Source organism: Schistocerca serialis, chromosome 2 (genome assembly GCF_023864345.2).
Source record: "Schistocerca serialis cubense isolate TAMUIC-IGC-003099 chromosome 2, iqSchSeri2.2, whole genome shotgun sequence".
Lineage (NCBI taxonomy): Eukaryota > Metazoa > Arthropoda > Insecta > Orthoptera > Acrididae > Schistocerca > Schistocerca serialis.
In genome coordinates this window covers 985,699,632-985,713,633 of record NC_064639.1, presented here as the reverse complement: position 1 = coordinate 985,713,633, position 14,002 = coordinate 985,699,632, and the positions used below count along the sequence as shown (strand labels likewise).

General features: G+C 41.8%; 1 protein-coding gene across 1 annotated transcript in view; it reads left to right on the top strand.

Moving 5' to 3' along the window:
* The window catches only part of LOC126458407 (spermatogenesis-associated protein 20), a 289,730-nt gene that overhangs the window by 39,536 nt on the left and 236,192 nt on the right, over window positions 1-14,002 (top strand). Inside the window, exons 5-6 of the mRNA XM_050095424.1 lie at window positions 8,450-8,776; window positions 10,829-11,008. Of these exons, the coding sequence (XP_049951381.1) occupies window positions 8,450-8,776; window positions 10,829-11,008 (507 nt within the window). The remainder of the gene's footprint in view (window positions 1-8,449; window positions 8,777-10,828; window positions 11,009-14,002) is intronic.

The window sequence follows — 14,002 nt, the reverse complement described above, 5'->3', positions numbered from 1 at the left end:
ACGAGAATGTGTGAGATGTGAGAGATATGTGAGGGATGCGCTTAGCTAATGTAGATAGAGTGGAGGGAGTGAGAGGATCGGAGTCCTCGACATACTCAGTGCGAAGGACCCAAGGTTTGCTGTACTGTACCTTGGCTAGAGATGATTGAAGATCCTCTTTGAAGACAGTACGTTCGACCAAGAGGACACATGTTACTGCTTTCACCCAACCACTGGTGTGACACATGAGCATTGCTTTCAGAGTGTGATGCCTGCAGCTGGCCGCGGTGGCTGAGCAGTTCTAGGTCCTTCAGTCCAGAACCGCACGACTGCTACGGGGGCGTGACTGCTACGGTCACAGGTTCGAATCCTGCCTCAGGCATGGATGTGTGTGATGTCCTTTGGTTAGTTAGGTTTAAGTAGGTCTGAGTTCTAGGGGACTGATGACCTCAGATGGTCCCACGGTGCTCAAAACCATTTGAATCATTTTTTTGTGATGCCAGCATTCCACAAGTCTGTTACTTTGTGGTGGTATGGAACTTGGCAGTGCCTCATAGATTATTACAGAGCTTAGTGAAAAGGAGTGATTTGAATTGTCAATCCTGATCTGTAGTGATAGATGGTGGGCAGCCAAAGTAGGCGAACCAGATTTGAGTGAAAGCATGGGCAACCAAGTCGGCTTATATGATATGTCGACAAGGGGGACAGCTTCTACCCACCTACTAGTTCGGTCAGTCATAGAAAGAATGTACTTAAAACTTTCTGTAGGAGGGAGGAGATGAATCGCATCAAGATGAACATGGCAAAAATGTCCTTTTGGGGTGTCGAAGTGTCCAAGAGGAGGAAGCGTATACTGGCCAACGTAGCTACGTTGGCAGGGAATGCACATGCACATGCACATGCACACCCTGGCATGGCAGTCACTTTTAATGTTTGGCCAAACAAAACACTCGGTAAGCAGGCGTGTGATGGTTTTGATACCCAGGTGGACAGGTTGTGTCACTAGAAGTGTCACACAACACTGGAGTGGCTGATGCAGGTAGCAGTTGGGATTTCACTATAAGGGACAGAGACAAGTCTTGTAATAAGTTCTGTACATCGGAGGCTTGTTGCTGTAAGTGAGCCAACTTGTCCAGGTCAAGTGGCCAAGTAATGGAGTTAATTCTTGGCATGTCGCCAGTGACAGTATTGTCAGCACCTTTGATGTAACAGACATCCATAGTGGACTGGGAAATGTGGTCCATATGTCAAAAACAACAAGGGGGAGGTTAGCAGCAAGGTTACGTAAAGCATCTGCGAGGAGGTAATGGTCCGTAAAAATTGTAACTTCATGACTTCCAATGTCTTCTTAGAGTATTTCATTGTCTTGTAAATGTGGTATAACGCCCTATCAAAGGCAGAGCATTTGCTCTGGGGGAGGACAGTTTCTTGGAGAAGCAATGAAGAGGCTGTGAGATGCCCCCTGTATGTTGCTGAAGTATGCTGCTGACAGAGGAGTCACTAGCATCTTTGGTAATAGAGATGCACACATTGACAACAGGGTGCTTGAGTGTGACAGCACTGGAGAATGCGACCTTGAGAGTTTAGCAAACTTGTATAGCATAGACCAGTTTGTGTGTTGGGGAAGTGTTCTTACCTGCTGAAGCGTGTGAGAGGGTCTTGAAGAGAGATGGGATGAGGTATATAGTGCCTGAAAAAGTTTACCGTACCTAGGAACCTCTGAAGATCACAGTAGGTTTCAGGTAGTGGTAGTTCAGAGATGAAGGTGACGTGGTCGGAAGTTGGGCGAATGCCGTTGGCGTTAACTTCATGACCAAGGAAGGTGATGCTAGTTGAAGTTGAGTTTTATTATGATTAGTTTCGACACCATTGTGCACAAGGACTTGTAACAGATGCCGTAGGTGTTTCTGATGTCCGTCTGTGGAAGAGCAAAAGATAAGGATGTCGTCCATATATACATAGTAGAATGGCAGTGGGGAAAACAGAGAATTAATAAAGCCCTCCAAGATTTGAGTGGCATTTTTCAGTTCTTAAGGCATGAAATAACATTCGAGTAGGCTGAACAGTGTAATGTTGACTGTTTTGGTGATGTCATCTGCGTGCATAAGTATTTGATGGTAAGACTAATAGCCTTATGGCAGTCTATACTAAACACACACGCGACATTCAGCTGTTGTGTGAAGTCGTGGATGTGCGAAATGGGCTGATTGTCTGCACGTTCAGTTTGCTGTAGTCTCCATGCAACCTGTAGCTACCATCTTCTTTAGGGACCAGGTGGATAGGTGACGACCAGTTACTAGAAGGGGATAGGGTATACCTGCGTCTAACAGTTCCTACATGGTGGCCTTAGTGTGGCACAGTTTGTTAGCTGTCAGATGCCTTGCCGTGTGACGGACAGGAGGACCTTCAATGGTAATTAGCCTATGACAGATACTGTTTGAAATAGTTATGCGCTGCAAAGAGGCAGAGGGGGACGTAACATGCAACACTGAAGCAGGAAGAGTCACTGACCTATTGAGTTTGCAGAATGGCTGTGTGTGTGTGTGTGTGTGTGTGTGTGTGTGTGTGTGTGTCATCAGCTGGAGGTGCAGCAGGCGGTATCATGGCGGGAAGAGCATCAGTTCCGCGATGTACACGAGTCTTGTTGCAAGAAGCGTCTGCCACTGACTGACAGTGTGTGTTGTTGCTGGCACGAAGGGCTTAGACGACTTTGGAGTAAGAGCTCGTTGAGGGATATGGCAAGTTGAACTGTGAGAAGCATACACTCGGATGATGGGTAGATGAGCATGTCACAGTGAGACAAGGGAGCTGTAGCTAGCAGAGTGGAGGAACTTGGTATGCGTGTGCCAGAAGTATGATGCAGCAGTGCAGAAGACTGGATATCAGGTGAGAGGCTACAATGCTTAAGGAGGTTAATTCTGAGAACAGGACTCTCGACATCCGCCACCTTGAAGGTTCATGGGAACTGCAGATCAGGAGTGAGCTGCAGCTGTAGCATGGCTGTGCCGTGGACTTTGATGTCTGAATTATTAGCTGCGCTGAGTTTACCAGGTGAGAGCAGGATGGTTAATGGATCAAGAGCTGGTGATATAAAACTTGCATCTGCACCAGTATCATGCAAGTGTTGGTTGAACTGTTGAGCATGTAGAGGCATCCAGACCCAAGGTGATCGTTGGATGATGATGGATGTTGAAGGCGTTGCCCTGGAGGAGCAGCATGGGATGTGGTACCTACTGTGGCCCTTGCAGCATGTTTTTCATTGCACACATGGTTGGGGGGGGGGGGGGATGACTGAATTACGAGTGTCATCCCTGAAGTCCACTTTCATTCAACACAACGGGTAGGTGGGATGAAGACCAGGATATGAAGTTCCAACATCTGCTGCTGCACTGCACTGGAAGTGACCGAAAGTAGAAGGTGAGGAGTGGGGTACAGGGATACAGGTAGGTCTGCCGCTAGATGGCTGCACTGCTCCACCGCATAATGTGAGAGAGAGTGCGCATCCTCTACAGGTGGGTAAGAAGGAGGGGTAGCCATATGCAAAGCAGGACTGCCAACGCAGGAAGTGGAATCCGGTCTTGCAGAAGTGAGACAAGCTGGCGGTTTCACATAGCTTGATACACATGATCCACATGTTGAAGTCTATGTTCCAGTGGTTCTGTAGACAAAGAGCTGTAGCTGGATGTTGTATAGAAGCATGAAGATCCAAATGGCCCACAAGGCAGTTTCCAGCAAGATGTTAGGCTCGACAAGGGCATATAGGTGATGCCAGAGTTGTGCGGGTGTCCTGTCACCTATTTGTTCTGCATGAATTACATCATGCACCTCCTGTGGTGAATGAGAGAGATGCTTGGTGATGATCTGCCTTGTGTTGAGGTATCTAGAGGGGGAGGTGGGTTCAGGATGATATCACTGATAAGTTCCATGATGGGGTGTAAAATAAAAAAAAAATTCATGTGACTAGGGCCTTCCGTTGGGTAGACCGTTCGCCTGGTGCAAGTCTTTTGATTTGACGCCACTCCAGTGACTTGCGCATCAATGGGGATGAAATGATGATGATCAGGACAACACAGCACCCACTCCCTGAGTGAGGAAAATCTCCGACCCAGCTGGGAATCGAACCCGAGCCCTTAGGATTGACATTCTGTCGTGCTGACCATTCAGCTATCGGGGGCAGACGGGGTGGAAATGTCCAGTCAGGGATACAAAGCATGCATCATCACTGATGATGCTGCTAAGGTTCAGAATAGACTCCACAGAGTGAACTAGGTGAGAGAGCTGTTGTTGGTGGGGGGAGGCAGCTTAGGAAAGTGGCCTGGGGGTGTGGCGTGAGCCAGCACTGGAGTACAAAACTGTCTACTAGAAACTGTGTACTAGACGAGGGCAGTATACTAAACAGAGTAAGGGCCATGTGTGACACCAGTACTGTGTCTGACATCTCGGTCATAATGGGGTCACTTCAGAGTGTCACACACCGCAGCAGACATGGAAGCCATAGATGACATGGGTGCAAATGTGGATGATGCAGAAGACCTGACTCTCGTGGTATGAACAGCCATATCATTATATCATGAAAGAGTCCAGAATGCTTGAACTGAGTGGACAGGGTGGCACTACCTGAAGGCCGAAAAAATAATAAAAGGTGTCAAGGGTTAGATGCTGCACAGTATGTTGCGGGGACAATATCCTTGGATCCCATTTGGTCACCATTTGTTCAAGGGCAGAAACCGAGGAGGAGTCACGAAGGTGGTGTGGAAATTGATGTTTGACGTACTTCTAGCGGCACTCTATAGAGCACTCGAACATTGAACATAGCAGTCGGCATGCGACGCCTGATGTGTAGTATGGCGAGAAGGCACTGGTTGTGGGAAACGTTGTTCACAACAAAAGGCGATAATCACTGAGGAGAGTCAATGCAGCGTGGAAATGCACATTAACTGGGTCACAACGGTGGGTTCAGAAATGGCTCTGAGCACTATGGGACTTAACTGCTGAGGTCATCAGTCCCCTAGAACTTAGAACTACTTAAACCTAACCTAACCTAAGGACATCACACACATCCATGCCTGAGGCAGGATTCGAACCTGCGACCGTAGAGGTCGCGCGGTTCCAGACTGTAGCATCCAGAACCGCTTGGCCACCCCGGCCGGCTAAAACGGTGGGTGCTCCACTACTATGTCACAGTAGAAAATACTAGAGACACACTTTTCATTTATGTACACAATATTAATGGCATCTCTCCACAATGCTTGCAATAAAAATTAATGACAACATACAAAAAATGGCTGAACAGAATACACACAGCCAAACAAATCAAAGAAGTTTGTCCTCACAGAGCTGATGGTTGACTTGGCTGAGTCGACTGCCACCACAAACCTGTGAACTTTCATTGTTAATCATGTAAATATGTTACCTAGACAAATGCATTCCCAAAATTTCATTACTCTATATTAATTATTTATTGGTGCTGTGATTTTTTTCCCCTATCAGTTTAGTTTACTGCCTGATACCAAATTCACTCAATTGTTGCCTAGTTGTTTATTGATATATTTGGTACCATTGTCTGAGCTGAGAACGTCTATCCTTCTTACCAGTCTGTCTTTCAACTGTGGCATGAAAACTGTCAAAATTAACTCACTTTGTCCCTGGTTCTATGAAGATAAATGTGGGTATATCTTGAAAAATCATCAATTAAGCCAAGGAAATAGCAACAGTCTCCTATAGATTCTTTTCCCATAGGCCCCCGAAGATCTGTTTGTATCAGCTGTAAAAGCCAGTAGAGCTTTTTGGACCTGTTTTAAATAGTTATCTGGCTTGCTTTCTTTGCATTCAAATTTCATGAGGTTAGTTACATTATTACATTCCTTTACCCCCAGTGCCATATCTTTTATCAAGACCATACTTTTCCTATTAATGTGTCCAAGCTTTCAGTGCAATAAAAAAGTTTTTGCAGAATATGCTGGACAACTACTTCCAACTTGAAAAACATCTAGTTTATTAATATCCATTTTCTTTACTCGCTGTGGCTATCACACTGCCACTCTAATCAATTTTTTAAATAAAAAATGACCTTGTTGCCCTTACTCACTATTTCACTTACTGAAAGCAAATTTGTAGCAACATTCTTCACATGATGTACATTATTTGGTGTAATATCTAGTGATTCTCCTTTAACCTTCAAATTAAAACTTATCTTTCTTACCAGCTCACATTGTAACTGAGAACTGTCAACTGTTGAAAAACCTACATTTATTTTAGGAGAAAATCCATATAAAACTGATTGCTCTTGGGTAATATGCATAGATGCTCCAGAATCCAGGAACCAATCTGTACTCTTAATTTCAGTTTTACCATAACAATAACATGCAGTTAGTGCTTGCTTGCCTTCCTTTCTGGATCTTTTGAGACCTGACTTTTTTCTTGTGCACTTGTTTTTTTTTTGTTCTGTGCTGTACGATAAAAAATGTCTTTTTATTTGGAACATAGAACAGGTTCTTTCTTTTTGTATTTTGAATACAAAGCGACTTCCTTGTCCTGGGTAGGGTATTCTTGTACAATTCAACATCTTCTAGAATCTTGAGTTTTATGCTGTTGCCTTTAATTGGTATCCCTGAACTGTCTAAGCCCATTATCAAGGGGGGAGTACTGTACTTATCAAGTAGTCTCACTAGTAAAAAGTACCAGTCTGTTCTTCAGCAGTTTCAAAGCCAATATTTCTTGGACATTTCAAAGTGGAGATGATTTTGTTTACATATTCATCAACATTTTTGTATTTGTCTAAATGTGTGTAAGTAAGTTCTCTTAGCAAACCCACTTTCCGAGCCGAACCTCTGCCTTCAGATGCCCTCCTTAGATTGTCCCATATTTCCTTCACCATGCCATAATTTTCTATATGAATGTAATTTACAGGACTGTCTGTAAGTATTAATTGGGATTTTGCAGTACAATCTTTATTCTGGGAATCTAAAACTATGGACTTTAAGTTTCCATCAGTGACATCCCAAAGGTTGTCCAACTATAGATAAGCTTCTACTGCAAACTTCCAAGTTGCATAATTCCCTCGACACATGGGTTTCTCAATCTGTGGAATGTGGGCAGCAGCCATTTACACAGCTACAATATAGTTACTGTAAATTATAAACTACTCACAAACAATATTAAGTTTTTTTGTCATTCACTGGTCAGAATTATTCAGTTCAATCAGCTGGGTCCATAACCTGTTGGGTTATACACTAAGGTGACAAAAGTCATGGGATGGTGGTATGCACATATGCAGATGGTGGTAGTACAGCGTACACAAGGTATAAAAGAGCAGTGCATTGGTGGAACTGTCATTTGTACTCAGATGATTCATGTGGAAAGGTTTCTGACATGGTTACGGCAACGGGAATTATCAAACTTTGAATGCAAAATGGTAGTTGCAGCTATACATATGGCAGATTCGGAACTGAAAATTGGTTCTCAAGAACTGGTTGAATGGAATCTTTTGTACGTCACTTCTTTCATGGGTGCATTTCATTTTCATTGCATTCTTCAGATGAATCACAATCTAGCATTTGCCCTTCTGGTAACTAGTTTTATGTGGCAGTTCTTCTTTAAAGCACTCCAGATACATACTCCTGACATTTAGGACTTGTGGCCATTTCCAGGGATTAGTCACCAATCACATTAGTGAAGCGTAATTGGTCTTTTTCCCTATTTGTGCACAGTAAGTTACATTTGTTTGTGTCAAGGGTTGGTTACTGGATGCTGCTGTAGGCATTGATTCTTTGCAAGTCTGCTTGCATTTGTTATAATTTTGCATCTTAGTGACTCCCCTAATATATTCACAGTCAGCCTCATCAAGTTTCCAATACAATCCACCAGACAATTTATATGTAGATCATGAACAGTAACAGCCATATACAACTTTCATAGGATATGCTGAAAACTACTTTCACATTTGACTACTTTTCCTTGTTAAGGCTAAACTGTATATTGAGTGTGTTAGCAAGTCCAAAATACAGTCACAAATTGGGTCTTGTGTAAGCTATAGTTTGTTCACAGGGTAACTGCAGAACTCTATGAAACATTTTTCGGGAGTCAAGGAACATGTCATTAACCTGGGTGCTGCTATCTGTCACCCACGGGATCTTATGTATAAACAGAATATGCTCAGTTTCATTAATTTACAGTTAGTGTTGATTCCTACAGAGGAGAATTTTGGATTCCAAAAAAATTCCATACACATGTATGTATACCATAAATAAAGAAATCCATGTAAAGCATCGAAGTAATTCATGTGCAGTGGGGTATTGTTAAAACCTTAAATAATTTTTTCTTGATGTGGGCCAAACTTCTATCTTCTTATAATGAAGCATCAATATTTATTTTTATGCAAATATATCACCAGCAGTGTAAAACAAATGCTTGTACTTTTGTTAATTTGTAACATCTAAACTAAAAGTTGTTTTTTTACCATGTATTTCAGTGGGAAGAAAATAGGCAGAAGTTTTCAGACTCAGGACGGAAGGTAGTGGAGATCTTAAAGAGAGCTTCTGCATTAGATGCTGCATCATCTGCTGTACCTAAACCAGAATGCATAGAAAAGTGTTTCCAGCAGCTTGCGAAGAGTTTTGATAGTAAAAATGGTGGCTTCAGTGAATCTCCAAAATTTCCACAGCCAGTGAATTTTAATTTTCTTTTTCACATTCATGCAAGAAATCCTTCGTCAGAAATTGGAAAAAATGCTCTTGACATGTGTTTATTCACTCTGAAAAAGATGGCAAAAGGAGGAATTCATGATCATGTTTCACAGGTATGCTAATGATCAAACATTTGGGGAGTTTATACTTACAGTGTGTATTTTGTTAACTATATTCCTGACTGACATCATGTGTAATTATATTATGTTTGCTGCCATACAAACGCTGCTGATTGCACAGATTTAGTTATACAACATTATATATTTATAAAATATATATAATGAGTGTGACATAATTGGAAGCAGTCAACTCATGCAATTTCTAGGAATATGAAATAGAATAATCACATAGGCTCACTCATAGGTCAAAAAGGCAGACTATGAGGGAAATGCAATCAGTCTACAAAAGAGAGTGTTTAGAAAACTTTGTGGACCATCCTACAATTTTTGCTCAAATATGTAAGATCCATACCAAACAGGACTAACAAGAGATATTGAACATATACAGAGAAGGGCAACATAAATGGTTGCAGGTTTTTTTGACATATGGGAGAGTACCACAAATATGCTGAAGAAACTGAACTGGCAGGCACATGAAGAAAGACACAAACCATCCCGAGAAAGCTTGCTTACAAAGTTTCAAGATCAAGCTTTAAATCATGAATCTAAGAATATACAACAACACTCATGCATTGCTCCCAAATGGATAGCAAGGGCAAATGGTTTAAACAGTCAATCTTCCTCTGCTCCATATGCAAATGAAATGGGAAGCAGCCCTCTAATAACTGGTACATACCATATGCCAAGTACTTCACAGTGGTTTGCAGAGTATAGACGTAGAAGTATTAACTCTTAGAATTTCAAGGCTAAGAGCATGCCCTAAGGTCAGTATATGCAAGAGACCAATATGGAAATATTTGTCATCACAGTTTTTTGTGATACTGGAGTCAGTAATTCATAGAAGTGTTTGAAAATGGCCTATGACTGACATGAAATGATATTGTGAAAAATAAATGAAAACATTGACATTTGCAGGCAGTAGTGCATCATTCAACATTCACACTGCAGCAAATGCTGTCCTTGTAACAGTTGTGAGAAAATATTTAAATATATTGACAAAAAATAGCTGAATTTGTGCTTGCCTTTTATGTGTTATGACAGAGAGAGCCATTACAAATAATGTACCCCGGGTAACAAGCAAATGTTGGCAGCTGATGTGAGCCGATGCTCCATCAATGGTATGCAATGATACCGATGTGTCTGATGTAGCTCTGATGTAACTGACAGGAAGAACTGCCATGAACGGGGACCTGGACATTGTTGTCATGAGAGAAGCAAGCTGACCACTGGAAGGCAGAAACAGTGATGAGACTAGATGTAACCCAAAGTTCTGTTACAGGACTTTGATGAGTGCCCCAACACGTGCTGGAGGAAAAGGACAGAGAAAGGGAGCAGTGGCAGGACCATCTGTGATGTGGCAGGAGGAAGTCATGCAGGAAAGGAGGATGCAGAGAAGTTGGAAAGGGCTGGTGGCAGAGAGGCTGACAGCAGGCAGTACGGGGCGATGGAAACCGCTGACTCGGTGGTGCCAGAGTTGAGAGGAGAAAGCATCTGCCCAGGTGCCCAACAGGACACCACTGCAGTGACAGAAGTGACTCCAAAGGAGCTTCTAGTGGCAGTGTCAGCTGCAGTGGGGAACGTGGCGGCAGTGGCAGTGGCAGTGGTGGTGTTGGTGGCTTCAGGCTCAATCGAACCCACTAGCCGCATCAGGCACTGTGGAGGAAAAGTCAACTCTGCAAGTGCCTGACCTGATACCAAAGTAGTTGCAGAGTTGGCTGCAAAGGAACCAGCAGCAGCAGGTGGCATCAGCAGGACACCAACAGGCTCAGTGGGAAAATAACAGGCCATATGTGAAAATTAAGCTTATCTACTGCAGAAGCTTAAGAACATTTAAATATGTTTGGGATATGGTTAAGATCTATTTTTCTTTTTCACATTTTAATTTTCTTCTTCACTGAATATGCAGGATATTCCAGGCCACATTGAATGATGTAAGATAATAATTACTAGCAGTTTTTTAACTGATCTGTTTTGACAATTTAAAATTTTAATGCTGGCAATTTGAATATTATATGTGGTCATATTAGATTTAAAATTTCATTTTAGGGTTTTGCAAGATATTCAACAGATGAAAGGTGGCATGTTCCACATTTTGAAAAGATGCTTTATGACCAGGCACAGTTAGCTATTGCCTATTCAGCAGCCTATACAGCTTCTAAAGAAGAATTTTATGCTGACATTGTTAGAGACATTCTTACTTATGTGGACAGAGATTTAGGTGATCAGGTAAGTCATATATTCCATTATTTCATAGAATATTATCTGAAGAACACTAGTGATTAGGAATTGTAACCCATGGTCATAAATGTATATAGCTAAGTACATAGAAAGTAAATAAAAATTGTCCATGAGAAATACAAGATGTAGTGTAACCAAGTCAAAATTAGAATTAAATAGAAAATCTTTTGCTACTAGATTATAGTAGTGTTGACAGCCTGACAGTATAGTTTTTTGGATTCTTCCTTGTAACACCATTATCTCAGAACTCGCCTTTAACTTTGTCATTGGTCCCTGCTATTCACCTGGCTTCAACTTACTCTAATGTCTTGTGTCATTACTGTATCTATTTAACCCCCACCCCCTCAACCTCTAATCTGGGCACTAAATTTTTATCTAGCCCACCATTATCTCTGTCATCGTCTTCTGCTCTTTCAGCTACACATGCTCCACAGTTTTTCATATGCCAAGTAATGGGGAACTTCATCTGAATTGATTGGCTATTGGTGTGCAAACCTGTGGTTGTTATGTAAGAGTTGTCCATGCTATCATTCAAATAGTATTGTGAACCCTGTGAATGGTTGACCCATTGTAATGTTATGTATTGCGCATGAGCACATGAACTAAGGTGGCAGTAGTCCTGGGATAATGATATGTACATACACAGATGGCAGTAGTATCGTGTACACAAGGTATGAAAGGGCAGGCATTGGTGGAGATGTCATTTGTACTCAGATGATTCATGTGAAAATTTTTCCAACTTGGTTATGGAGACACGTTGGGAATGAACAGACTTTGAATGGGGAATGGTAGTCGGAGCTAGATGCATGGGACATTCAGTTTCAGAAATCATTAGGAAACTCAATATTCCAAGCTGCACAGTGTCAAGAGTGTGCTGACAATACCAAATTTCCGTATTACGTCTCACCATGGCCAATGCAGTGGCTGACGGCCTGCAGGTAACAACCGAAAGCAGCGGCATTTGGATAGAGTTGTCAGTGCTAACAGACAAGCAGCACTGCATGGAATAACCACAGAAGTCAATGTGGTATGTACAATGAACTTACCTGTTAGGACAGTGCAGCAAAATTTGGCATGAATCGGCAATAGCAGCAGACAACCGACGCGAGTGCCTTTGTTAACAGCATGACATCACCTGCAGCACCTTCGATTAGATTAGATTAGATTAGATTAATACTAGTTCCATGGATCATGAATACGATATTTCGTAATGATGTGGAACGAGTCGAATTTTCCAATACATGACATAATTAGGTTAATTTAACAACACACTTAAGTTAATATAACTACTTTATTTTTTTGTGTTTTTTTATTTTTATTTTTTTTAATTTTTTTTAATGTTTTTTTAATTTTTTTCTTAATTTATATCTAAAAATTCCTCTATGGAGTAGAAGGAGTTGTCATTCACAAATTCTTTTAATTTCTTCTTAAATACTTGTTGGTTATCTGTCAGACTTTTGATACTATTTGGTAAGTGACCAAAGACTTTAGTGCCAGTATAATTCACCCCTTTCTGTGCCAAAGTTAGATTTAATCTTGAATAGTGAAGATCGTCCTTTCTCCTAGTATTGTAGTTATGCACACTGCTATTACTTTTGAATTGGGTTTGGTTGTTAATAACAAATTTCATAAGAGAGTATATATACTGAGAAGCTACTGTGAATATCCCTAGATCCTTAAATTCCATATTGGTTGCAAAAATGTGGCCTGATCAGATGAGTCTCAATTTCAGTTGGTAAGAACTGATGGTAAGGTTTGTGTGTGGTGCAGAGTACACAAATCCAAGGACCCCTGTTGTCTACAAGGCACTGTACAAGCTGGTGGTGGCCCCATAATGGTGTGGGCTGTGCTTATGTGGAATGAACTGGATCCTCTGGTTCAACTGGACTGAACATTGACTGGAAATGGTTATGTTCGGCTACTTGGAGACCATTTGCAGTCATTCATGGACTTCTTGCTCTGAAACAATAATTTTGTGTCATTGTGGACCACAGTTGTTCATGATTGGTTTGAAGAACATTTTGGACAGTTCGAGTGAATGATTTGAGCGCCCACATCACCCAACACGAATCCCATCAAATATTTATGGAACATAATTGAGTGATCAGGTCATGCACAACATCCTGCAGTGGCAACACTTTCGCAGTTATGGGTGGTTATGTTTCTGCAGGGGACTTCTGACTCGTTGAGTCCAAGCCACGTTCAGTTTCTGCACTGCACCAGGCAAAGGTGCCCCAGTGTACTATTAGGAGCTAACCCATGACTTTCTTCACGTCAGTGTATCTTTGCTGCATGTTCATGTAAGTAACACAGTTTTTTGGAAGAGAATCTCATTCTTGAGATGAGCGTTGTGGCAACCAACACACACGCTCTCACACACACACACACACACACACACACACACACACACACACACGGCCCCCCCCCCCCCCCCCCACGAGAGAGAGAGAGAGAGAGAGAGAGAGAGAGAGAGAGCGTGATCTTAGAAGCACCGGGTTGCATTAAATTTAACTGAGATTCTGTGTAGTCAGACTCTTATCACCCAGGTTGCTTAATGAAATGAAATGCTCTTCTTGAATTGTAACTCAGATTTTTCCTGCAATTAAGGTGAGTTATTAGATGTACTAACGTGCAGTTCAATGAAAGATGTGGCAAAGTCACCCAGCCAGAAAAATAAAATCCAGAATAAAATGAAACTTAGGTGATCTAACAAGGCAAAAATAGACCAAAATATTTTTGTGGTACTTAAAAGAAGAGATAATCTTTGAGAAGCTGTCAGACAATTTCCATTAAGTATTGGGAGGGGCTTCTGGTAATCTCTTGGCTGTGAGGGGGGAAATTCATTGTTACACTTAATGCTAATTCATTGTTACACTTAATGCAGCAAGAGTCAGTACTATTGAATTCCAAACAACAGACCAAAAGCACAGTGTCTTTGCTGAATGGTAAATGACTCTAACAGTATCCATCAACATTCCCTAA